Source organism: Protopterus annectens, chromosome 6.part0 (genome assembly GCF_019279795.1).
Source record: "Protopterus annectens isolate FY-2018-M chromosome 6.part0, PAN1.0, whole genome shotgun sequence".
Taxonomy (NCBI): Eukaryota; Metazoa; Chordata; order Ceratodontiformes; family Protopteridae; genus Protopterus; species Protopterus annectens.
The window spans coordinates 928,595,042-928,620,572 of record NC_056737.1 but is presented as its reverse complement, the minus strand read 5'-3'; the positions used below and the strand labels follow the sequence as shown (position 1 = coordinate 928,620,572).

General features: G+C 37.4%; 1 protein-coding gene across 1 annotated transcript in view; it reads right to left on the bottom strand.

Moving 5' to 3' along the window:
- The window catches only part of UNC79 (unc-79 homolog, NALCN channel complex subunit), a 1,772,232-nt gene that overhangs the window by 776,024 nt on the left and 970,677 nt on the right, over window positions 1-25,531 (bottom strand). The window contains exons 33-34 of the mRNA XM_044074575.1: window positions 24,853-24,969; window positions 9,540-9,642 (exon numbers count right to left, since the gene is read on the bottom strand). Of these exons, the coding sequence (XP_043930510.1) occupies window positions 9,540-9,642; window positions 24,853-24,969 (220 nt within the window). The remainder of the gene's footprint in view (window positions 1-9,539; window positions 9,643-24,852; window positions 24,970-25,531) is intronic.

Genomic DNA, 25,531 nt, shown 5'->3' with positions numbered 1-25,531 from the left:
TGATAAAGACATTATGTGTTAGTTACATTAGACCCAAACTTGAGTATGGAATAACAATATGGAAAACCTATAAGAAAAAAAGCATGAATAAACTGGAAAAAGTACAGCAGAAATACAGCAAGGGCATCTATGGATGTGAAATTTTAAGTTATTATGAAAGACTAAAATATATGAATTTGTGCAGTGTCTCATATAGCTATTTAAAAAGAGATCTTATTCAGGTATATAGGGCATTTAAAGACAACTATGTCTGGGGATGTCAGGGATTATCAAAAAGTAGTAGAGAGTGGGCGGAGCCTGAATGGCTAACTGAAAGCAGCAGTATTTTAGAGCTCCATATAACTAGTTAAACAAGACAGGAAAAAATATTCTTTTTTTTTTTTTTCTTTAAAGTATAAAATCTTATAAAGGCCTAATTTACATAATTAGAAACTTTGGTGAAGTTTTACAAATAATTTCCTGTCAAAAAGCTTGGAGATATATTCACTTGTTAAAATGAGCAACTCAAAAAATTCTCACCAGGATGCTGCCTTAAAGAAGGAACTACAACAGATGGCATCTACCCTGTAGGAGTTGTCTTTGAAGATGGATAATTTTAAAGAGCACCTGGAAAATCTTAAAACACGCAGACAAAATCAGGCTGTCACTCAAGGAAATGCTACAACAACACCAGACAAGGATAACAGGAATAGAGGTTTCTCTAAATGACTTAGAAAGCAGACTTAAGGAAGAGGAAACACAGAAAGAACTGCTTCTTAAACAAAACACTTGGTTGGTTAATAAAGTAGATGACTTGGAAAATAAGGAGAGGAGAAATAACATCAGGATTTTCAGATTACCTGAAAACACAGAAGGTGAGGATATTATTTCCTTTTTATCAAGCTGGATCCCTGACTTTTTAAATTTAAAAGAAGGACTTTCCTTTGGCATTGAAAGGGCACAAAGAGCTCATGGGAAACCTGCCACTAACTCAAACTCTCCTCCTAGATCATTAATTATCAAATTTCTTTCATACTTGGACAAGGAACTGATTTTAAGATCTGCTTGGAGGAAGGCACCTCTAAAATATAAACAGAGCCTGATAAGATTTGATAACGACTATTCCTCTAGAATAATGGAACAAAGGAAAAAAGTATGGCCAATGATAAAGTTTCTGAAACAAAATAAGATCAAGGCACAACTTGCATATCCAGCTAAGATAAGAATACTGTATGCCAATGAGATGAGGACTTTTATTGACTTAGAGGAAGCCTCTTCATGTATTAAAACTAATAATGTGATTACTTTACCAGAAGATATGGACTGGATGTCACCTTCACTCAAGAGAACAAAAGAAACAAATGTCTGGACAGATGTCAAAAAGAAGAAGCAAAAGACTGATACTGTTACAGCCAAATCTTTCAAAGCATCTACTATGATATGAATTGTTTTAACATTATTTTAAAGGACCAATTTTACTGCTTGGAATTTTAAAACAAAGGCAACTAGCTACTGGAATCTTTATCTATATTTTTTGAAAATAGATGACACATGAGAGTTTTCACATTACCTCAGGTATGTAAAACAGGATACTTTTCTTTCACAGAAGGAGGGTTACATAGCACATAAAATATTTATACTGTAAATCAACATACATAGTATATGTGTATTTTCTCTTAATTTTCTCTTTTCTTTCTCTCTCATCTCTCTTTTCTCATTATTTATTTTAACTGCATTTTGTCTCACTTTCTAAATTCTCTCCTATTTACTATACTAATATAGTCTGTATATATTTAATAACTCACTATCTATACATAGATAACTAATAGTTTAAAATAATCTAGTTTTAAGGTAAACTAATTGGAATAGTGAACTTAATTGTTATTACTATATTTATTAGATTAATGATAGTCACTGTTATGCTTATTGAGATTGGGGACATGTTCGTGATTAACTCTGAAATGTTCCATTCATGTACATATGTCCTTTGAATTATTTCATTTTAGTATTAACAAAATACATTAAAAAAAGGAGGGGAAAAATGTACTGTTGGTTAAGAGAAGTGAAGCTTTACTCACATTCTATTTGTGCTGCCATAGCAACAGTAAACAATTGCTGCAGTTTCTAAGGACACTGTGAATCTGCGAAGTGCATTTAGCCTCACAGATAACAAATAATAAGAAAAAGTAATGTTGTTTAGTTATTAAAATGAGAAACAACCTAAACAAGGTAAAATAAATACATAATAGGATTATTTGTAAATATTTTATGATTTATCCTCATAGGATTACATATTCCTGGAAAAATAACTGAAATGCTCCCAAACTACATGTGCACTGAAATGTAGCTGCTTGATTAAAAAGTATTACTCACTTTAACATGCTGATTTCACAAGTTGTCTGCACTGTAAAAGTTACATTTTATATGTTACTTGAAATTGTCAGTCTCTAGAGCATATGAAAATATACATATTAATTTTTGCAACATGTTATCTTTGCAGTTACCTCACACTCTGTACAAACTCACTTGGTAACTGATAGCTAGTACCAACCTATGAACCTATAAAGGAGAAATTTTATAAGATTTCAGGTCTACACTTTAATAGATCAAAATCAGAATATCTATTTTTAAATAAGAAAAAAGAACTACAAGTTACAGATAAATCCATCATAGGAAAACAAGAACTTACGCTAAATTATTTAGGAATAGTGTTATGAAAAAATATAAACAATACTAATACATTATAAATACATTACTGAAGCAATAAAAATATATATAGAAAAGTGGAACAAAATTATATTAACTTTTGAAGACAGATTGCAATTAATAAAAATGGTCTTATTGCCAAAAATACTATATGTAGCATTAGCAATACAGTTAATTCCTGAAAGATACAGTCTTAAAGAAATAAACTCATGTTTAATAAAATTTTTATGGTATCCCAGAAAGAATAGAGTAGCTCTAACTCATCACATTAGACCCTGGAAACAAGGAGGATTGATCTTCCCAGAAATAGAAACATATATAAAAGCATCTGTGCTTAAAACTACAATAGACTGGATAAACCCAAATTATTTTGCCAACTGGAAAGAATTAACAACACCTATATTAACAAATTAATTTAATCTGTTAAAAATGTAATAGTAGACAAATCAAACAAACCCTGGTACATACTATGCATAAGTATACAATATAATATACCAAAACCTTCTAAAACAACACTGATTAATCATTACATCAATTCCTTTAGGAATCTTATCAATGCAAACATAGATCTAAAACTTTGATTTGACCTTTTAACCCCATTTACCATCACTAAGAACTTTCCTCACAAAATATTTAGGGAAACAATAACCTCCTGGGAACAAAATGGATTCTTATGCTGGTTTCAATGTGTAAATAAATTAAATGTTTTAGATATACATATGATAAAATCTGCTTACAATATTCCAACACAGGACTGGTTAACCTGACAAAGCATTCTAATGTACACTCAAGATTTATGCAGATTAATTAATAATTCCTCATTTAAAGATATTCCAAATCTAATGTTTTCTGTATGAATTTATATATAATAGTTGTGAAAAGAAAAAATCCATTTCAAATCTATATAAAGAGTTAATAACATATAAAACAATTCCCAAACCATCATACTGGCAGTTCTTAACAAAAGGTCAGTCATTGCAGTTAACAGAAGAAATTAAAAGTAACATCTTACTATCAGTTAATTATACCTCTAACACACAGTACTGGAAAATATTTAACTGGAAATACTTACATAGAGCATTTTTAACACCAGATAGAATTAAAAAGATCAGTACTACTAAAAATGCTTTTTGCTGGAGGTGTGAAAAGTCAAATAAAGCAGACTGGATTCATATTTTTTATGAATGTAATAAAATGAAATCATACTGGAATGGAATCAATCATTTTTACAAGCTTTATTTAATTAACCATTTACCTGAACTAAAGCATTGATAATACTAAATGTAAATAAAGGTCCCTACCTGAATAAAACAAATATGCATTTGTTATGGACAATACTTGCTATATCTAGGATATGCGTAACCAGAAGGTGGAATTCAAATACACCCCCGACCTTGGAAGAATTCTACAGTTTACTGAAGACAACTGCATTGATAGAAATAAAAATCAAAGAACTACAAATCTATCCCAGGCCATTGGTAAATAATCCTTGGAAGAAAGTTATATCTTTGTTGGACACTGTGCAATACTCAATATTGTGTCTCTGATAACTGATCTGTTAATTCTATATTTAATAACATATAGTGTATATAAGTGAAAGTCAAGCTATTGCAAATATTGTATATAGTTGCTTAAAATGTTATTTAAAAATATTATGTAAATGTTATTTTAATTGTAAATAAAAAAAATATTTGAGGAAAAAAAAAAGTAGTAGAGAATCATCAATCAATGTGGAATACTCTACTAGAATGAGGAGTGCGCTAACTGGTTCTCTGAGAGGGCAGCTGGTGCATGGAATAATGAGGAGTGCACTAACTGGTTCTCTGAGAGTGCAGCTGATGCATGTAATAATGAGGAGTGTACTAACTGGTTCTCTGAGAGTGCAGCTGGTGCATGGAATAATGAGGAGTGCGCTAACTGGTTCTCTGAGAGTGCAGCTGGTGCATGGAATAATGAGGAGTGTACTAACTGGTTCTCTGAGAGTGCAGCTGGTGCATGGAATAATGAGGAGTGCGCTAACTGGTTCTCTGAGAGTGCAGCTGGTGCATGGAATAATGAGGAGTGTACTAACTGGTTCTCTGAGAGTGCAGCTGGTGCATGGAATAATGAGGAGTGTACTAACTGGTTCTCTGAGAGTGCAGCTGGTGCATGGAATAATGAGGAGTGTGCTAACTGGTTCTCTGAGAGTGCAGCTGGTGCATGGAATAATGAGGAGTGTACTAACTGGTTCTCTGAGAGTGCAGCTGGTGCATGGAATAATGAGAAGTGTGCTAACTGGTTCTCTGAGAGTGCAGCTGGTGCATGGAATAATGAGGAGTGTACTAACTGGTTCTCTGAGAGTGCAGCTGGTGCATGGAATAATGAGGAGTGTACTAACTGGTTCTCTGAGAGTGCAGCTGGTGCATGGAATAATGAGGAGTGTGCTAACTGGTTCTCTGAGAGTGCAGCTGGTGCATGGAATAATGAGGAGTGTGCTAACTGGTTCTCTGAGAGTGCAGCTGGTGCATGGAATAATGAGGAGTGCACTAACTGGTTCTCTGAGAGTGCAGCTGATGCATGGAATAATGAGGAGTGTACTAACTGGTTCTCTGAGAGTGCAGCTGGTGCATAGAATAATGAGGAGTGTGCTAACTGGTTCTCTGAGAGTGCAGCTGGTGCATGGAATAATGAGGAGTGCACTAACTGGTTCTCTGAGAGTGCAGCTGATGCATGGAATAATGAGGAGTGTACTAACTGGTTCTCTGAGAGTGCAGCTGGTGCATAGAATAATGAGGAGTGTGCTAACTGGTTCTCTGAGAGTGCAGCTGGTGCATGGAATAATGAGGAGTGCACTAACTGGTTCTCTGAGAGTGCAGCTGGTGCATGGAATAATGAGGAGTGCGCTAACTGGTTCTCTGAGAGTGCAGCTGGTGCATGGAATAATGAGGAGTGCACTAACTGGTTCTCTGAGAGTGCAGCTGGTGCATGGAATAATGAGGAGTGTACTAACTGGTTCTCTGAGAGTGCAGCTGGTGCATGGAATAATGAGGAGTGCGCTAACTGGTTCTCTGAGAGTGCAGCTGATGCATGGAATAATGAGGAGTGTGCTAACTGGTTCTCTGAGAGTGCAGCTGGTGCATGGAATAATGAGGAGTACTAACTGGTTCTCTGAGAGTGCAGCTGGTGCATGGAATAATGAGGAGTGTACTAACTGGTTCTCTGAGAGTGCAGCTGGTGCATGGAATAATGAGGAGTGTGCTAACTGGTTCTCTGAGAGTGCAGCTGGTGCATGGAATAATGAGGAGTGTGCTAACTGGTTCTCTGAGAGTGCAGCTGGTGCATGGAATAATGAGGAGTGTACTAACTGGTTCTCTGAGAGTGCAGCTGGTGCATGGAATAATGAGGAGTGTGCTAACTGGTTCTCTGAGAGTGCAGCTGGTGCATGGAATAATGAGGAGTGTACTAACTGGTTCTCTGAGAGTGCAGCTGGTGCATGGAATAATGAGGAGTGTACTAACTGGTTCTCTGAGAGTGCAGCTGGTGCATGGAATAATGAGGAGTGCGCTAACTGGTTCTCTGAGAGTGCAGCTGATGCATGGAATAATGAGGAGTGTGCTAACTGGTTCTCTGAGAGTGCAGCTGGTGCATGGAATAATGAGGAGTGTACTAACTGGTTCTCTGAGAGTGCAGCTGGTGCATGGAATAATGAGGAGTGTGCTAACTGGTTCTCTGAGAGTGCAGCTGGTGCATGGAATAATGAGGAGTGTGCTAACTGGTTCTCTGAGAGTGCAGCTGGTGCATGGAATAATGAGGAGTGTGCTAACTGGTTCTCTGAGAGTGCAGCTGATGCATGGAATAATGAGGAGCGTACTAACTGGTTCTCTGAGAGTGCAGCTGGTGCATAGAATAATGAGGAGTGTGCTAACTGGTTCTCTGAGAGTGCAGCTGGTGCATGGAATAATGAGGAGTGTACTAACTGGTTCTCTGAGAGTGCAGCTGGTGCATAGAATAATGAGGAGTGTGCTAACTGGTTCTCTGAGAGTGCAGCTGGTGCATAGAATAATGAGGAGTGTGCTAACTGGTTCTCTGAGAGTGCAGCTGGTGCATGGAATAATGAGGAGTGTACTAACTGGTTCTCTGAGAGTGCAGCTGATGCATGGAATAATGAGGAGCGTACTAACTGGTTCTCTGAGAGTGCAGCTGATGCATGGAATAATGAGGAGCGTACTAACTGGTTCTCTGAGAGTGCAGCTGATGCATGGAATAATGAGGAGCGTACTAACTGGTTCTCTGAGAGTGCAGCTGGTGCATTGAATAATGAGGAGTGTGCTAACTGGTTCTCTGAGAGTGCAGCTGATGCATGGAATAATGAGGAGTGTGCTAACTGGTTCTCTGAGAGTGCAGCTGATGCATGGAATAATGAGGAGCGTACTAACTGGTTCTCTGAGAGTGCAGCTGATGCATGGAATAATGAGGAGCGTACTAACTGGTTCTCTGAGAGTGCAGCTGATGCATGGAATAATGAGGAGTGTGCTAACTGGTTCTCTGAGAGTGCAGCTGGTGCATGGAATAATGAGGAGTGTGCTAACTGGTTCTCTCAGAGTGTAGCTGATGCATGGAATAGACTACCAAAGTACATTAAAGCAAGCACCAATTTAGAAATTAAGAACAGCCTTGGCACTTATTATGGAAACAACTGTTCTGGTATATTGCCAGACTAGAAGGCCATTAATGCCTGCGCTTGAAGTGTTTGCATGCAGGTATGTATGTATGTATGCATGTACGCATGTATGCATTTATGTATGCATATTTGAATTCAAGCACAAGCAGCAGCCTAACCGTGCTACAAGGTCCTTCAGTACCTGGCTGTGAGACAGCGGTTTCATAGCTTGGGACTCAAGCACCCATAATATATCCACAGAATAATCACATATCTGAATACTGTATTATATGGAGATTGTTTTAATGATTTAAATACAAATAATTCATACTAAGATATCACTATTGAAAAGTAAGTCTAATAAATTGTACATTTAGAACATGTTTTGTTAATACAACCTTAAATGCATCAATTTATTGGATGTAAGCAATGCTACTATGACACTTGTATAATGTATTCTTTCAATATTATAACTTTATTAGAACAAACAGATAAATCAGTAATGTAGAGGTTACATCTGTTAGGTATGTTTACACTGTTCTTTTAGCTAAAGTACAACTTTATGAATTAGGTAGTAGTCTAGTTAGAGGAGGGACTGTAGTGGTTATTAAGATTTTAGGAAATTAGTTTTATAATGTGTTATACTGTTAAATTATGGCACTTACAGTATACTTCAGTTTCTTTTTTTCTGTGTACAATAATAATGATAAAATACCAAGAAATATTAAATATAACTTTAGATAACATAAAAAGGCAATAAATATATAGCAACATATTTTTATTATATTGTAAAGAAAGAGTCAAGCTTATCAGCCTCAGGAAAAGCTTTAAAAAATTGTCAGAAAGATTAAATTTACCAGATATAATGTAACATAGAGATGAAGAATCTCTGTTTTATGATTTTGTCATGAAAGGTTGAATGCTCAAATGAGAGAACCTCAAAAGGTAGAAAAAAAAAACAAGAACAAGAATTAGAAAACTCTAATTGACTATTAAGAGTGGATCATAAAACACTGAGTACTTCTTGCCCAGTAAAAAACCCTACATTAGAAAACCTCAGTGACACAACTAAGATCAAGTGCTGTCTTGGTAGAAGTACCATCAGGGAAAGGTTTTTTAGTAATGCAGCATGTAGGGTAATAGGTAGGGGTAGTGTTGGCAGGCTTATTCTTCCTTGTATGGGATATTGTAGGCACCACTCTCTAATACATATGCACACATGAACATATACATGGACACAAGCGCACACACACACACACACACACACACACACACACACACACACACACACACACACACACACACACACACACACGTGAGTGCATCCACACTGGCTTATTTGGTGCTTTATAACATATCCCAAGCAGACCACCCCAATGCTCTCCTTCATATCCGAAAACAAATAGCACCAGAATTACCTGTTTTAAAGACATAAACCTGTGATATAAATATAACATGCTTGAGAAAAATGTACATATCCTAGAGACTACCCCTTCTCTTGAAAAGGCTCCCCATCTATTTGAAGCAGAGTTCCTCCCTAACCCAATTCAACTAGATGGGGAATTGGAAATTCACCCCTGGTTTAGCATCTATATCTCTTATGTACACAGACAGCCTGCAAAAGGTACATTTCCCAGGCTCCTGCTTGCAAATGTTTCATCTCCTAAGCACTGCTTACTCTACCTAGGTTATCTAAACTTGTCAGTTATTTGAGATGTATGGCTAAACTTAAAAAGGCCCCAGTGGCTGTTAGCCTAGTACACACTTATGAACAAGAATATTACTGTAGTTGTTTAACATCTGGCATCATAAATGGCTGTACTCATCAAGCAAACAGCTCAATAGATATAAGCAGGCCCTTTTCTATTACTCAGTGTGTCCTTAGAGTTGGTATATTTAAGAAGGGGCAAGTAAAAAGGGACAAAGCACCACACATGCAGGAAAGGGGGTACAGCCTTCTAAAGAATACTCATTATTACTACAAAATCTGAAATTTATTTTTAACCAACAGCATGTTGAGAAAAATGATGAGATACCATGGGTCCATTTCTTGTCACTTGACACTGTGCAAATATGACAGTAAGTGAGTGTACGATAAAGTGACTGCACTGGTGGTATTTGGTTTATTTAGCTCACTGAAATGTTACACTGCCTTTTCTTGCTTTTTAAATGATTAGTTACTTTATTTTGCAAACACCCATATAACTTTACTCACTTGTCAGTCATCACCGTAGGCTGGTCATCTGTAAACTCTTCAGGTGCGGGCACAAACATACTGACAATGCTTGGTGCTGACAGCAGGCTGGACTTAGTGGCACCTAGAGAATAACACAGAACCAGATACCTATAGGTCAACATACAAAATGAAACCAATGAAGCATTCTAAAATAAACTGGGAAAAGATCATGAAAGGTCATTACTACTACACTACAGAGATGATTTATTAAAACTGCTATTATACTTGCAACTGCTTTGTTCAACTATTCATGCAGTCTCAGAGAATGTAATAATCTTGTAAATGCTTGCATTGCAGTGCAACCAATACTAATTCATATGTAGCATGGCGCTGTTTCTAGAGAACCACTGTATTACACAGATACGACTAAAGAGCTGTAAATCAGTAAAACAAAGAATCTGATAAAAAAATATTTACAGTAATGTGTGATACTGAATCACCAGCCTGTGCATTAAAATCACACTACTTTTGTAAAGACAGGGGGGACTCTACCTTTAAACTTTATACTTGAGTTCCCAATTCACTGCTGTGGTAACAATTAATGTTTCAACTACATGAAAGGACTCAATGCTGAGGTGGTCAATAAAAAGGCTGAAACATGCATGTCCACAGCTAGTGGGGTTTGACTTTATTGGCTTGAATGTAACTATAAAGACTTAACAAGTAAAAAATAGTCATGGACATTCAGAAGCCATATTGCTGAAACACTTGCTGTCCTGAAGGGGTCATTTGTGTATATCCTATGGGCCTGCACTACAGGAGGTTTAAGGTATCACACAGTGAAAACTGTAGCTTGTCTGTTTTTTCCTTGATATTTTCACCGCTGTGGTAACAAGAAAAAAAGTCACCAAAAGTGACAGCTTTGACCACTAATCCACCTGTGAGAGATTCATATAGTGGATGTTGGACTAAGGAGACAATGGCCGGCACTTCTTCCACTATGACAAGATACATGCTGTCTGACTGCTTAACAAAGACCCGAGATTAGCCTCTGGCATGAAGGGATCTAGAAAATGATGGGTATTCATACATATTTTATTTGCATATAGCTGTATATGTTAGCATACTTATTTATATATAGCACACACCTATGTATGGAAAGTCATAACTGCAAAAATTAATAATAGGCTACAGTGGGTACATATAAGTCAGGTAGCCATGAGGCAAGGAACAGGCCAACAGAAGATGTCACAGGTTAAGTCCAGTGACATGGGAGCAAACAAGGGTAGGAAGAAGTATATTCTGTGCTTGGAACGGATAATATCAAAGGAATACTGTTGCTTATACAACTTTGAGTGTATGTGTATTTTGCATTGTGAATTATTGTTGATAATTGCTATAAAGTGTTTATATAAGGGGATTTATATGTCAGGATTTACTCACACCACACAGGACAAGTCTTTGTTGTAAGGGTATAGTGACCACTTAGAAAACTTCAGTAATTATTGTCCAGCAGAACAACTTAAGTAGATAGCTCAGCACAACAATATCAACTACCAGGAAGTGAAAAGAAATGGAAACTGCTGCAACTGGTAAAAATATACTGATGTAGCAGGAATCAGTAAATAAACACCATCAATGAAAGTTCCTGTCTATTTAATTTTGTCAGCATATCTCAAAACAAAGTACTTCACAAATAATTTTACATATGTATTTCAAAGAAACCAAATCTTCTTCTCCGAGGTGATTTTAATGTAAACTTCATAGGACCCCTGTAAATACAGCCTCATAGGCCTTATTAATTACTTCAGTTAAGAGTCTGCTAAACCTAATTATACCACAGATAGCCACCCACCTTCTTCTGGATCTCATTAAAACAAATCTCTTCAAAATTCTTAACACTGTAGTACTAGATCTTAATTTCAGTGATCACTGCTCTGTCACCTTCACCTTGTGAAGTAAAAGGCCAAAATCTCTACTCCTTCACATAATGCTCTGTCACCCTCACCTTGTGAAGTAAAAGGCCAAAATCTCTACTCCTTCACATAATAAGGCACAGGTGTGCATAATATGATATGCATGCAATAATAACCTCTAGGCAGTAAACTGGTCAGATTTCTGTAATGCCACTGGGTCTGACACAACCTATTCTGTCTTCACTAAAATACTCAGTCTACAAACTAAGCACTTTCATTCTCTCTGCTACTCATCAAATGGCATGAGAGAATTAAGGATTACAAAAGATCTTGTAAACCAGCTTACTTGCAGTAAATCAACCTGGGCTAAATACAGATAGCAGTAATACTTCCAGCCTAGAAACAAAGTCAACAAACTGCCCATAAATATAAAATCTCATGGATTTAAATAAAGCTTTTAGTCAGTCATCTACTTCCTCTTACTCAATAGGTTCATCTACCCACCTTGCCAAACCACTGTAGCCCCAATAGTGGTGGCTTTATTTTCTCTGTTTCTTAAAAATCTGTCAACATACTACCTGAAGACAATCACCATAAACAAAACAGCAAAGCTCTATACCTTGGTCCTAAAATTCTGTAAAGACTCCATAACACCTGTTTAAAACCATCCCCTAGTAATACCTTTAACGGGAAACCCACTTCTTTACTGCATTATTATTATCATTCCTTTGATGAGTAATGTTCTAGCTGTAATTTATTTGAGTTTAGACTCTCCTATCAATGTTTCAAATTTCAACCAACCTAACTGATAAATTTTCTTGGGACTCCATCATTTATAATCTTGACTATATGTTCTCTGCTTTTAGAAAAGCAGGAGCTATATAAACAGAAATGTTATCCAGTCCTAAACTACTTTTGATACAAATGAACAAAATATAACAAAAACAGCAATAATATTCCACAGACATTTCCTGATAACTGTGGAAATGAATTAGCTTTCATGCCCACCCTTTAACCAAAGCCCAAAAATCCAAATTAAACACCACTTAGTCCATCAAATCACACCTCCTAACCAAGGGAGCCCGCAGGATTTTTTGCAGGGGGGTGCAAACCCAGAGCCCCACCCACATAGCTCTCCCTGCCCCCTGCCAACACAGCCCCGCCGAAGTCCACCCACCCCAAGTCCCGCCCACACAGCCATTCCAGAGTCCCATTACTTGGCTATTTCTCCCCATTTGCCATAGACACTGTTCAAATCTCTGTGTGCATACTGTTTTATGCTTTAGTTCTACAATGATTACAGGCAGTTGGATTTAATTTACAACTTTTATTTCAAACATTATCGCCCAAACACTGATAGACATTTACTAAACCTAAACAAAGCAATAGTCTTACAACAAAAACAGACTTGGCATTAAAGCTTCTCTACTTTTGAAACTCACATTCAATGAAACAGCATTGAAACCCACATTCAAAGAAAATGCATCTGGCCAGTGGCAGGTTATTTACCTTTGAACTGTTTTCAAGCAATAGGCTCCTTGCACACTGTTAGGGCCATGCAAAAGTTATTTGATTTACCTGATTGTATTAATTATAATATATAATTGAATTATATCCCTTGCATTATACAGCAACACTTGAGTGTGTTTTAAATTTATAGTTTTGAACATTTTTCCAGTAAGCAATGAAACAAAATATACAAACCAATAATGACAAACTGCCCAATTCAGAACATTTCAACCATAAAAGGCCACTCATTACAATCCACCAATATCAGTCAATACACACAATCTCTGCCGAAGTAAAAGTAATCTGAATAATTCCACATTAAAGATATCTGAAACTAATGAAGAGGTTGTTGCTAGAAAACAACTGTATATTTCAGAGTTTAATCTACAAATTCAGTGCCTGCTGCTGTCAAAGAATAAATTGCCTATGTTAAATTAAAAAAATGGTAAGCTGGTATATTGCAATAGAAAATGGATGGCAAGCTGAAAAACAGGTTCATAGTTATTAGGCATCTCATCCAAAGGAGGACATCCTCAGGACTGCAGCATACAAATGTACATGCTGTAGGAATAAAACCTCAAGCCTCTACATTAAGATGCAAGTATTCTACTTGTGGTGCTACTAACATAGCTTTAAAACTTTATACCACAATAGAGATACCATTTGCTAAACAAAACAGTTGCACATTGTAAATAGACTTGGCATGAGCAGCAGTAAACTTCACTTCCCTTAAACCTCACAGTTCCTTGAAAATGCACTTGAAAATAAATTCCACCTGCTAACTCTAACTTGGGCATTTCACTGTCTCTCTCTCTCTCTCTCTCTCTCACACACACACACACAAACATACCACACCCCTCAAGGCCTCAACCTTAGTGCAAGAAATCTGGACAAAGCCTAAAATAAATAGAGGCAGATTATAAATATGGCTCTCATAAACTTAGAAAATTGCAAGAATAACAGGATTTGTGTTAGTATGCATTTTTCTAAATGATATGATGTCTAAAACTGAAATGTCTCTCATTATTTAGCAACTTCAATCCTTTTTAGGAGGAATATGGGGCAAAAATCTGGACATTCTGCAAAAACCTGGACAGCTGAGGGGTATGCTACCTCCCTCTTACACACACACACACACACCAAATAATTCTGGTCAAACTTGAATTAGTTCTGGGAAGGTTGCATTGAACGGCACCGTGCTTGATCTGAAGTGGGTGAAATCCTGGTAGCCAGTGATAATAACTGATCTGCAGCTCAGCAATGTGGTGCATTAAAGCATTTTTAGCAGAGCATTGTTTCATCACAACCTATTGTGTTTGCACATAAGCTGTAGTTATTTCAAACATTTGCCTTTTTTGATTACTACAGAGTACATTTACCCACCAGAGCTATTGTGTTTTGACTTCAGTGTGGAGCTTACCTAGTTGTTGCAGGGCTTGGCTTTTAAGTAAGGTAGCAATGCTTATTTACCATAGACCATTAAAGCCACCCAACTACAAGTGTACTAACACACAGACACTGCTATAAGACACTGGTCTCCAATAAAATGTAATGAGCTTCTGAAAATACTGTAATCCTGTCCTTTTATTACAAATACTGTCATATGCATTTCAATACCCAAGGCTTATACATTATCTAGTTATGTAAATATTCTCTGCATGGCAACAACGAAAAGGCTTTCAATGCTGGTAATTCTTTAACAGTATGCTTACTAAAGCTTACTTGCATCTTACAATCTCCGACAAGCTTACCTGATGTTCATTAAACCATGGCTACTTAAACAGAGCAACACGGCACTGTGACAGCATGCAGTTCCTGAATAATAAGAAGCATAAATCAACAGTATAAAAATCTGATAGAAAATCATAACATTCTGCAAAATCAAGGACAGATGAAAAGCCACGGTTGTATTTGTGATCTACCTTGGATGGGGGAATACTCTGCACACTTACACTGCATAACTGCTCCTTGCCTTCCTTGGAGACATCCAGAGCCACTACAATGGGGGGTGGGGTGGGTGCAATAAGTATGTCACAATTTGAAATGTCTCTGGCTGACAGTGATGACTCTGACACTCATACCTCTCAACTTCAGAGCAAGAAATCTGGGCAAAACCATACATAGAACTAGAAGTGGGACACAGGCCCAAAAATAAGGCCAATTTTTAAATATTGCTCTTATTAACTTAGATAATAGAACAGTAGTAGATCTTGCATTAGTACGAATTTTCTGAATGGTATAAAATCTGAAACTCAAATGTCTGCCATTATTTTCTAACTTCAGTCTTTAATGATTTGCCACTAATTTGCCAGAAAACCACAATTTTATGAAAAACGGACCAAAATGTGATGCAAAAATATAAAGTTGCCACACAATACAGCTGGGAACCTTTCAAAAAAGGGACACCTTTTTAATATAAACATTGTTAACTTGAGCAGCTAACAAAATAAGAGCATCTACATGCATTTCTGAAATAAAAGTAATCTATTACTCTGATCATTACAGTTATATATAATTGTAAACCCTCCACATTTTCTTCCAAAATTGCCATTTTGGAGGAGGGATTATTAGGGGAGAGCAACATTTTGAGCCAAAATTGGGGACAATTGAGAGGTTTGGATATTCCTAATCTACAAAGTGATTTGCACGTACCGCTCAACCTCTTAATGCAGGAAATCTGGACAAGGCCAAATATATTGGGGGAACATACATACACTACTAAAAATTGCTCTTGTATAAACTTAAGACAGTCTTGCATTAGCATGCATTTTTCTGAAGGTTATGACGTCTGAAACTCAATGTCTGTCATTTAGTGACTTCATTCCTAAATGATTTGCTAGAAATCCACAACTTTTATGAGGAACAAACCAAAAATAAGAAGCAAATATCTATTAATTCTGCAAAGATATGGACAACTGAGAGGTATAGTTCAACCGGGGCTATCTGAGTTTGCTACCCCACCCTCACAAAATCATGGTCGAATGGAGCCTCCCCCCTGCAGCCATTCCAATGCCCCATTCCTTGGTTATTTTGCCCCATTTACCATAAACACTGTAATGTGCATACTGCTTTACTTCTGCGATGATTTAGATTTCATTTGAAAGTTTTATTTTGCATTTTACAGCACAAACCCTAATACATATCTGTTAAACAAAGCAATGCAGTCTCACAATGAAAATAGACTCAACATTAAATATTCTCTGCCCTTGAAACTCACATGCATTGAAACAGCATTGAAACCCACATTCAAAGAAAATACATTTTGCCAGTGGCAGATAAATATTAACTCTGGGCTGTCTTCAAAATCATAGGCCCCTCGAACATAACATACACATGCTCTTTGATACACCTTCCTGACTGTATTACATTATATTCCTTGTACAATACAGTACAGTTGTTAGAGGGCATTTTAAATTTATTGTTTTGAACATTTGTCCAGTAAACAATGAAACAAAATGCATACACCATTGACAAAACTGCCCAATTCAGAACATTTCCATCATAAAAAGTCTACTCAACCTTTTATAGTCCACCAGTATCAGTAACAAAATATGCACAATCTCTGAAATAGTAAAATCCACATTAAAGAAATTTATAACTAATAAAGGGGTTGCTGGCTTGCTGCTAGCAAACAACTTTATATGTCATTGTTTAATCTACAAATAAAGTGCCTATTACCCTTGAAGAATAAATTGCCTTTGTTGCATGCAATAAAAAAATGATAAGCTAGTAATACCACAATAGGGAATGGATAGCAAACTGATAACAGGTTCATAGTTACTAGGTATCTTTGCCAAAAGGACTGCAGCATCCACCCCCTTTACAACACAGTACAGTATCAGCAATGCATCTACCTACTGTGGGAGTAGAACACACAGCCTTCAGCATCAAAAGCAAGTATACTATCTGTTGTGCTATTAACAATGCAAGCAGACTAAACATAAGCAGCACTAAACTTTTGCTCCCCTGCAGCTCTCAGCTCCTTGTAAAATCTACTCGACACTCAGCTGTATCTCTGAACTTTGCAGCACAAGAAATCTGGAAAAAGCCAAAATTTATGGGGGGTGGAACAAAAGGCCAAAAACCAGGGACACATTTTAAACATTGCTTGTATAATGTTGGAAAGTTGCTAGAATAAAATTCTGCGTTACCACCATACATTTCACTGCCACGTCTTGAACCCAGGGGACCCTGTGCAAAACAGTCAGAGCAAAATACCACTACGCCAAATCAGCTGTTTTGTGAAAGAGGAAGACTGAAACTTAAATGGCTACCATTTAGTGAATTCAGTTCTCACCATAGTACAGCTGTCAACCTCTTAGCACAAAATACCTGAACAAAGCCAATAATGGGTGAATACAGCCCCCAAACATTCAGTGAATTCAGTTCTCACCATAGCTCTCAACCTCTTAGCAAAAAACACCCGGACAAAGTCAGTAATGGGGGAATATAGCCCCCAAACATATTCAGTGAATTCAGTTCTTACCATAGCTCTCAACCTTAGCACAAAACCTGGATGAAGCCAATAATGGGGGGGGGGGATACATTTCAAATATCCATCTTGTACACTTAGAAAATTGCTAGAATAAAAGCTTTTGTTACCATGCACTTTCTGAAGAATATGAAGTCTGATATTCAAATGAGTGTCATTTTTTTTTAACATTTGTTAACCAGGAAAGTCTGACTTGGAAAAAAAGTTAATTTTTAGCAGAGGCCCAGGGAGAAACACTCCAGACAGACATGTTTTTGTAAGATGGGAGGAAACAGAAACAGGGAGGGCATACAGATTCCACACAGAAGGTAAGGCACCCCAGCCAAGAATCAAACCAGAGAACATGTAGCTGTCAGGCAACAATGCTACCACTGGCTTTGCAAGGACACAAATACAGAAACCACAGATTTTATGAGGAACAGAAAAAGTATGAGGGAAAAATCTGCAACATTTTTACAAATGGTGGTGGGTAGGGAATTCAGGCTCTTGTTACTTGGACCCAAGGTACAGGGTTCAAGCCTTATTCTCTACCCACCACCATGTAGCACCTGAAGGCGAAGGAATTAGCATATATGAGCAGAAGCCAAAGTAGCTCCATTTGCAGAAACGGTCAAATAAAACAGATTACAATGGTTTAGGCACATGTGCAGGAAAGCAGATGACAATCTGGTGAAAAAGACTTGGGAAAGACAAGAAGGCGGCAAGAGGAAATGGGAGCATCCAGCAAAGAGGTGGATGGATTGTGTGAGAGAAGTCCTCTGAAAGTCAAGCTTGACTGTCAAAGAAGGTAGCAGAGTGGCATTGAATAAGGAGAGATGGTGACAAGTGACATAATGTCTTGACCCCACGTAGAAAAATGAGAAAAAGGGGGGTTGATGCTGATGATGAATTATGGTTACCTAAAGAAGACCAGTAGTTACAAGCATTTAATGATTTCAAGTGTATCTCATAGATAAACTTAGATCTAAAAATCACAGCCAAGGTATTAGCATAGTGCGCAAAAAGCTGTTCCTGAGTTTAGTATAGGAAGGGCAGTGTACTTTTATTAAAGGGATGTCTACCATGAGTAATTGGTGGAGGCCCACCAAATTTATAGAAAAAATATAGCTTGGAATGCACTAGTGTTGTGTTAGTATTGTTACACTTTAGGAAGACATTTGATACAGTCAACTGAATTGTCTCTATTTGCTTTGAGAAAAGAAAGATACATGAAGATTTCTTAAGGTGGGTGATATACGAGTCCTACATGATTGTGAGAATAGGGAATTGTCTGATGTAGGGAATATAGAAAGAGGAATGAGGCCATAATGCCCGCTGTCCCTAGGTCTTTTTTTATATTAGTGATGGAGGAGTAAGTCTTTAAGATCAGGCAGTTTTTACCTGACAAACACAGGACAGCAGAAGGAGAGGGTGCATTCTTGATATTTGCTGATGTTTGCTGATAACTACATTTTAATGAGTAGCAGTGTAGAGCTCGTTATAGAGAAGGGACTAGAAACATTTCAGTCCTTTGGAAAAATGTCAGGTCTGGACCCCATCATGGATAACATATTCATGGTTAGGCTAAGACAAAAATGAAGGGAGAAAAGATGCATAACTAAGGAAGCAGTTTACACCATTTATCTAGGACTAGCTGTGAAAACAAAGAATAAGGTCTAGGAGAAGGCACTTCAGAAGCTTAGAGGAGTATATGGAGAGTAGAGAATGTGTGTATTGGAGCAGTGACATGGTATATAAAGGAAGAGACTGGACAAGAATAATCAGAGGCAATAAATCAACATAAAGACTGGTATATAAGGAGATGTGTGGTAAAAGGGATGGAGCATTATTTACAAATGTAGAGAAGAGCTGGGACTAGCATGATGCTAAGTCAAAAAGGGTGAGCACAAGTTTGGTTTGGAAAGGAGCAGCAATACTGGGTAGCTGGTACAAAGTGTGTGACAGCAGCTTAGAATAGTATACAGGTGGCATCATACACTGGAAAATTATTTGGAGGGGAAAACTTCAAATAAGTCTTTGCTGGGATATGATAGAGAGGCAATGGATGTTTTGCACATGTTTTAGGAGTGTGAAAGAGAACACGTATACTGGAAGAAGTTCATGGGAGTCTTGTGTGATATTTTGTGGGCTGCACAAAAAGTGCTTAAACTTTTGACATTTTGGTATTAATAATGGCACAGATGACAGCAATAAAGCAAATAGGAGGACAATGTGGATAACAGGTAGTGTAGTGAAAAGGTGTCTAGAGCAAGAGTGGGAACAGCTGGTAACATCACCTTAGATGTCTGTCCAGCCTATTTTACAAAGTCTTGTAGAGAGAATCTTACTGTTGTATAAATCACCAGGGTTGCATGTGGAAATTAATATTTATGAAGGTGGGATCTAGTTTTGTTGAAAACTATGGAACGTGTTAAATTGAGCCATGTTTATAAGACTCAGGTATGTTGTCTTTGATTTATAAGTTGCATTTAACATTTTTCAGTGGTTATCAGAATGCATCATGATAGTAAAGTTATAAAGCTGACAAATTTGTTCTTAACTGTTTATACATTGTTAATAAAAGCAATTCATTTTTAAAACAAGTTAAACAATGCCGAGGAAAAGTGTTCATCTATAAAAGGGGATCTTCTATTCCTTGAATTGCTAGCAATTAACTAGACAATGTAACTTAGCGTTATTTCATGCCCTGTTGCAATTCCAGCAAAAACAGCAGGATTGAAACACCAAGTAATGCTGCTAGGCATTCATCCTTACAATCCTTCCAATAAACTATAACTCCTAGACCCTGATTGGTTTTTGAGACCACTGACTAATTGTCTTGATCTTTCAGCTAATCTCTGTAAGTTCAAAAACAATGATTTTATGCTGGGAAGGAAGTAAATGTGACATCTTTTCAATGGAGTTGTGAAATGTCATGAACTTAGTGCTTATAAACTGTAACTGATATATTTCAAATGCTCAGAATAATTAGTGAGGTAATAAGCTGTATCAGATATAGTAGTGAAACATGAACTGCCTATCTGTGTTATAAAACAGGCTGTAACCTAGCAACAGGAAATCAGAAAGTGACCTGCTCAAGGGGAAGGATCACCATGGGTTACACTATAGGTTATGCATGAAGATTTCTGATTCTGGCATTGAACAGTCCACTTAAAGCTCATGCTTGATGTGGTTAGAAGAAAGATCAAGAAAGGAGTCTGTGTACATCTGAAGTGAAGCATAGCTGTGGCTTGCAGCTATAAGTTGTAACCTAAAGCCTGATTGCTGGGATGATTGTGGAGGACTACAACTTCAGAGAATAAAATTGCAGGAGTAAGAACTAAATGTTGAGAACAGGATTAATTAGGTGCTGATTTTTGTGTCTGCTTGAACCAGACACCCTTAGGAACATGGTTAACTTGGCTAGGCTTGTAAGGGCGCTGGGGCAATTAGTCTAGTAATCACCTAAGGTCCTATGATCTGATATATCTAATGTTCTATATAAATAATACAATGTGCAAAGCCAAAGTCAATTGTTTTCATTTCATCTCTAAAAACAAGCCTGTGTTTTGAAATATCTCTGCCTGACTGCCTCCACTGGAGTTTAAAGTTGACAACATTTTAAGTCACATGAACACACACACACACACACACACACACACACACACACACACACACACACACACACACACACACACACACACAGTCCCATCTTCCATCCAACTACTCACTCTGAAAGTGTCCCATCTTCCATCCGTTTCAGTTTCCGCTCGCTCCTAAGTATCCGTCCATCCCGCTTGCGAACCCGAAACCGTCCGTGTCCCGCCTCCATCTTCAGTGAAGTCCGTCTCAGTTCCCGCTTGCGAACCCGAAACCATCCATGTAAGTTCCCGCTCGCAAACTTGAAAATATGAGCACTGCGCGATGAGCGATGATGTCAGCACACCCGCGACTGGACTTCTATCTTCTTAAAGAAGAACGCGCCAAAAAAAAAAAAAAAAAAAAAACTTTTTTTAAAACTAGTCAGCCGATTCCAGGGGGGTGCAAGTGCACCCCCTTGCACCTGCCTGCGGGCGCCCTTGCTCCTAACACTTTACCTAAACAAATTCACTACAAGGATTAAAGGAAAAACAGACATTATGCTAACCTTATTGGTGACCTCTGTTGTGATACTACAAATCTGTAATAAATCTCCTCTTCAGTCCTTAAAATGGCTTCAATAAGGGCCAAAATACTCTTACAATCCTTTACTTTCCCAATTAATTTAATTCTTTTGGCAAGTAGGTGCATTTTCACATAGCCCGTTTTATTGATTTAACTAAAGCCTTTCTTACAGTTCAAGAACCTCCAATATTCCAGCTTTGGTTCATTTACCATCTCATATTTCAAAAGCTACTTAACCAAAAGCTACTTTAAATAAAAAAATTGAAGGATTTGTATAAACAAACTCCATGGTCACACCAACGAACAAAATGGAAATCTGTGAGAATAAATGAGTCATTACAGGTGGTTACTTAGAAAGTGCACCAGCAGTGATTTCCTATGAAAAATAGTGACTGAGCATCTTAGTATCAGACAGGTGAACTTGACCAGATAGAATGTCATTAGTTTACACTAGGCAATTGTAGTGAAGTCATTCTATTCATAACATGATCGGACAAACCTAAAAAAGCTAGAAAACGCTGTGTAGACTCACCGAACACTGCAAAGCCCAAGTCTCAATTTCACTGAGAATACAAAGTCCAACTCGATATGAATGAAAAAATACAAATTTATTTTTTTCTGTTTGTATGGGTGGGAACTGTCAGAATGAACGTAGCTATTAGCAAAGGGGTCTTTTCTGTGTATTTTGGCTACATAGCTCCTAGAAGTCAAATCCTTCCTTAGATCCACATCCAAGTAGATGATACTGTCCTTAGATGTGCTATGGGTGAATTGTAGAAATTCAGTGGAGGAGTTGAAAAGTTGTACCATAGATCTAACAACATTTTCTCCTCCTCTAGTGATGATAAAATATCGTCAAGGAACCGAGTGTACATAAGTACAAAGCCCATGACTGAACTGTTATTCATAACAAATTTCCTTTCCTAACAGGCCATTACCATATTGGCCACACTTGCCCCACAAGGAGAACCCATTGGTACTCCTACTTGTTGAAGATAGAATCTATTGTTGAAAGAAAAGTAATTGTTGGATAGAATAATATCCAACAATTCACTCACCAGTTGGATCTCGGCAGCAGGGGCTAGTTTAAGGGACATCAAGGAAGGGATCAATTCCAAGGCCACCGAGTGAGGGATGGAGGTATATAAATCCTTTACATCAACATTTAAAAAATAACTAACCTCAAGGTGTAGAATTGACCCTGGCTAGAAAAGACCAAGAATCTTTACTAATTTGAGATTCAGTAGCCACATACTTTTTTAACATGGAATCAACTACTTTGGTAGCAGCATATGTAATGCTGCCACTAGCACTTACTGTGGATGCATGGGAGGATTTAAAAGATTTTTATGGATTTTTGGGGTACAGAAAATAAATGAAACCTTGAATACAGGAAGAGAAATAAAGTTAAATATATTTATGTCAATGGTTCCATTCAGGAACATATCACTAAAATAAGAAACTACACAAGAATTTCCTATATTAAGCTCATTCCGGGATACCTCAAGGTAAGAGTCTGCAGAGAGGATATCCTCCATTCTTCTATTGTAATCTGATTCCTCCATAAGCACTAAACCCCCACCCTGTCAGGTTGCATTACCCTGACCGACGCCCCAACTAGCATGTCAAGTAGGGACTTCTCAGCTTTACTGATGTTAAACATAGAGGACCGTGGGGGTAAACGGTCCGTAAGGGCGTGTCTGATGTCTAACTCGCAAATCTGTTCAAATGTGTTCAGTGTAGGGTGGAGTGGTGGATTGTAAGTGCTGGATAATAAAAAAATCTTTTTTCTCCCCCCCAAAATTTCGCCATTAAGACCTGTAAATTAAGCTTCCTTACGAAAAGTTTTAAATCAATAATAGAAGAAGCTATGACTGCTCTCCTTGAAGGCACAAAAGAGACCCCTTTGGCTAACAAATCTATTAACATTATGTCAAGAGAGTAATCAGAAAAATTATAAATTTTAAAGTCCTTGTTAGTGTTCGTCAATGTTTCACGTAAACTGGAATAAGGTGCAACTTCTATAACTGATACATTTAAGTCTTCTTGTTCCTGGACTGAAGATTCGTCCTCCGAACTTAGTCCGAAGGTGGGGAGGAGGCCAGGACTCAAAAAGGGTTACCTCCCTCTGCCCCACCAGACGGAGTGGTAAGGTTGAGGACTGCTCGCTGATCACTACTGTTGGTAGAGTCCTCGATTCTTGGGGATTTCAAAACAGTAGTTGAATCAGAATAGTCAGTTGAAACAAAGCAAGCTTCGAGAGGCTGGCTGTTTTCACCCACCCAAGGCATGTGTGCCAAGAAATTGCCTTGGGATGGAGGGGGTTTGGGATATGCTGTACCACGTTTATACACTTCAATGTCCCTGTTTAACTTCTTTATCTTAATAGAATTTAATTTAGAGATGTGTTGATCTATACTGTAAAAGGTGCGGTCGTAGTCAAACTTGTATCTATGGAAGTTTATGTCATTCCTAATGGCATCATCAAGCTTAGAAGTATCAAGAAGAAGAATGTCAATAGCCTACTGATAATGATGGCAAATCAATTCCATAAGTTCGACCCCATGACTGTTGATTGTTTTATCAAATCTCTATGGAAAGCAGACCCATCTTGGAGGCCAGTTGGGTACTGCCAGGATCTAAGGCCTTTGGGGATTATATTGGCTCATTTACATTCCCCAAAATATGCCATCTCCATTTGTAATTTTCTTAGTTTAAGAGATTTTGATTTGTTATGAATAACAGTTCAGTCATGGACATTGTACTTATGTACACTCGGTTCCTTGATGATATTTTTATCATCACTAGAGGGGGAGAAAATGTTGTTAGATCTATGGTACAACTTTTCAACTCCTCCACTGAATTTCTACAATTCACCCATAGCACATCTAAGGGCAGTATCATCTACTTGGATGTGGATCTAAGGAAGGATTTGACTTCTAGGACCTACGTAGCCAAAATACACAGAAAAGTCACCTTTTTCACAGTTCCCACCCATACAAACAGAAAAAATAAATTTGTATTTTTTTCATTCACATCAAGTTGGACTTTGTATTCTCAGTGGAATTGAGACTTGGGCTTCGGAGTGTTCGGTGAGTCTACACAGCATATTCATAACATGATGTTTGAGATGTTTTCAAGAATGCAATATTGCTATATAAATTCAAACTGCATCACTATTAGAAAACTGATTATATTAACAGCTGCTTCAGTTAAAACAAGCTGATTAATGCCAGTAATGTTAAATAGCTTGTTGAACTAGTCACCAAATAAAATCGCTACAGATACTTACCGGTATCCCAGGTACTGATGTTATGGGGAGCACTACACTGGTGTTCCAGCTGTCTTTTCATTAGTTGGCTCATAGTTAATGCACCCAAAGATCCACGTTTCATCTGTCTGTACTGGGCTGCAAACATAAAATGAAAAATCATAGATGCTAAACTGCTTGCTACGATCTAAGTTTTCACTGTGTTGCTGACACAGAGGAAATGCTCAGACATAAATCTAGGGTTTACTGCTGATTTGATTTATTGTATTATATAAATCATTTTTAAAATGGTGTATCTGCTTTAGTGATGTAAAATACTACTAATACATAGCATAATATTTATAATGCAATATACAACTGCTTTGTACTGAAGGTGTTGTCTACATTGAGTATATAACTTCAAAGCTGTTTTGGGGCAAACTGTCACCTGCACTCTTAATTTCATGGTTACTATGCATTATAAAAAAGATTACAATATCAATGAAGCTAATCCTTGATTGAGATTTTCGTATTTGTTCTGCACCTTTACCTTAGTTTCCAAGTAAAATTTCATAGCAGTCCCTGACTTTTTTTACCTGTGCTATCCTTAGAAAAATAAAGTAGTACCATATGATTTTAGAGGTTTTCCACCTGCCCAACCATGTGCCCAAAAATCAGACATGACCTGATTTAGTAACTCTCTGAGACTCGTGCAGTTTTT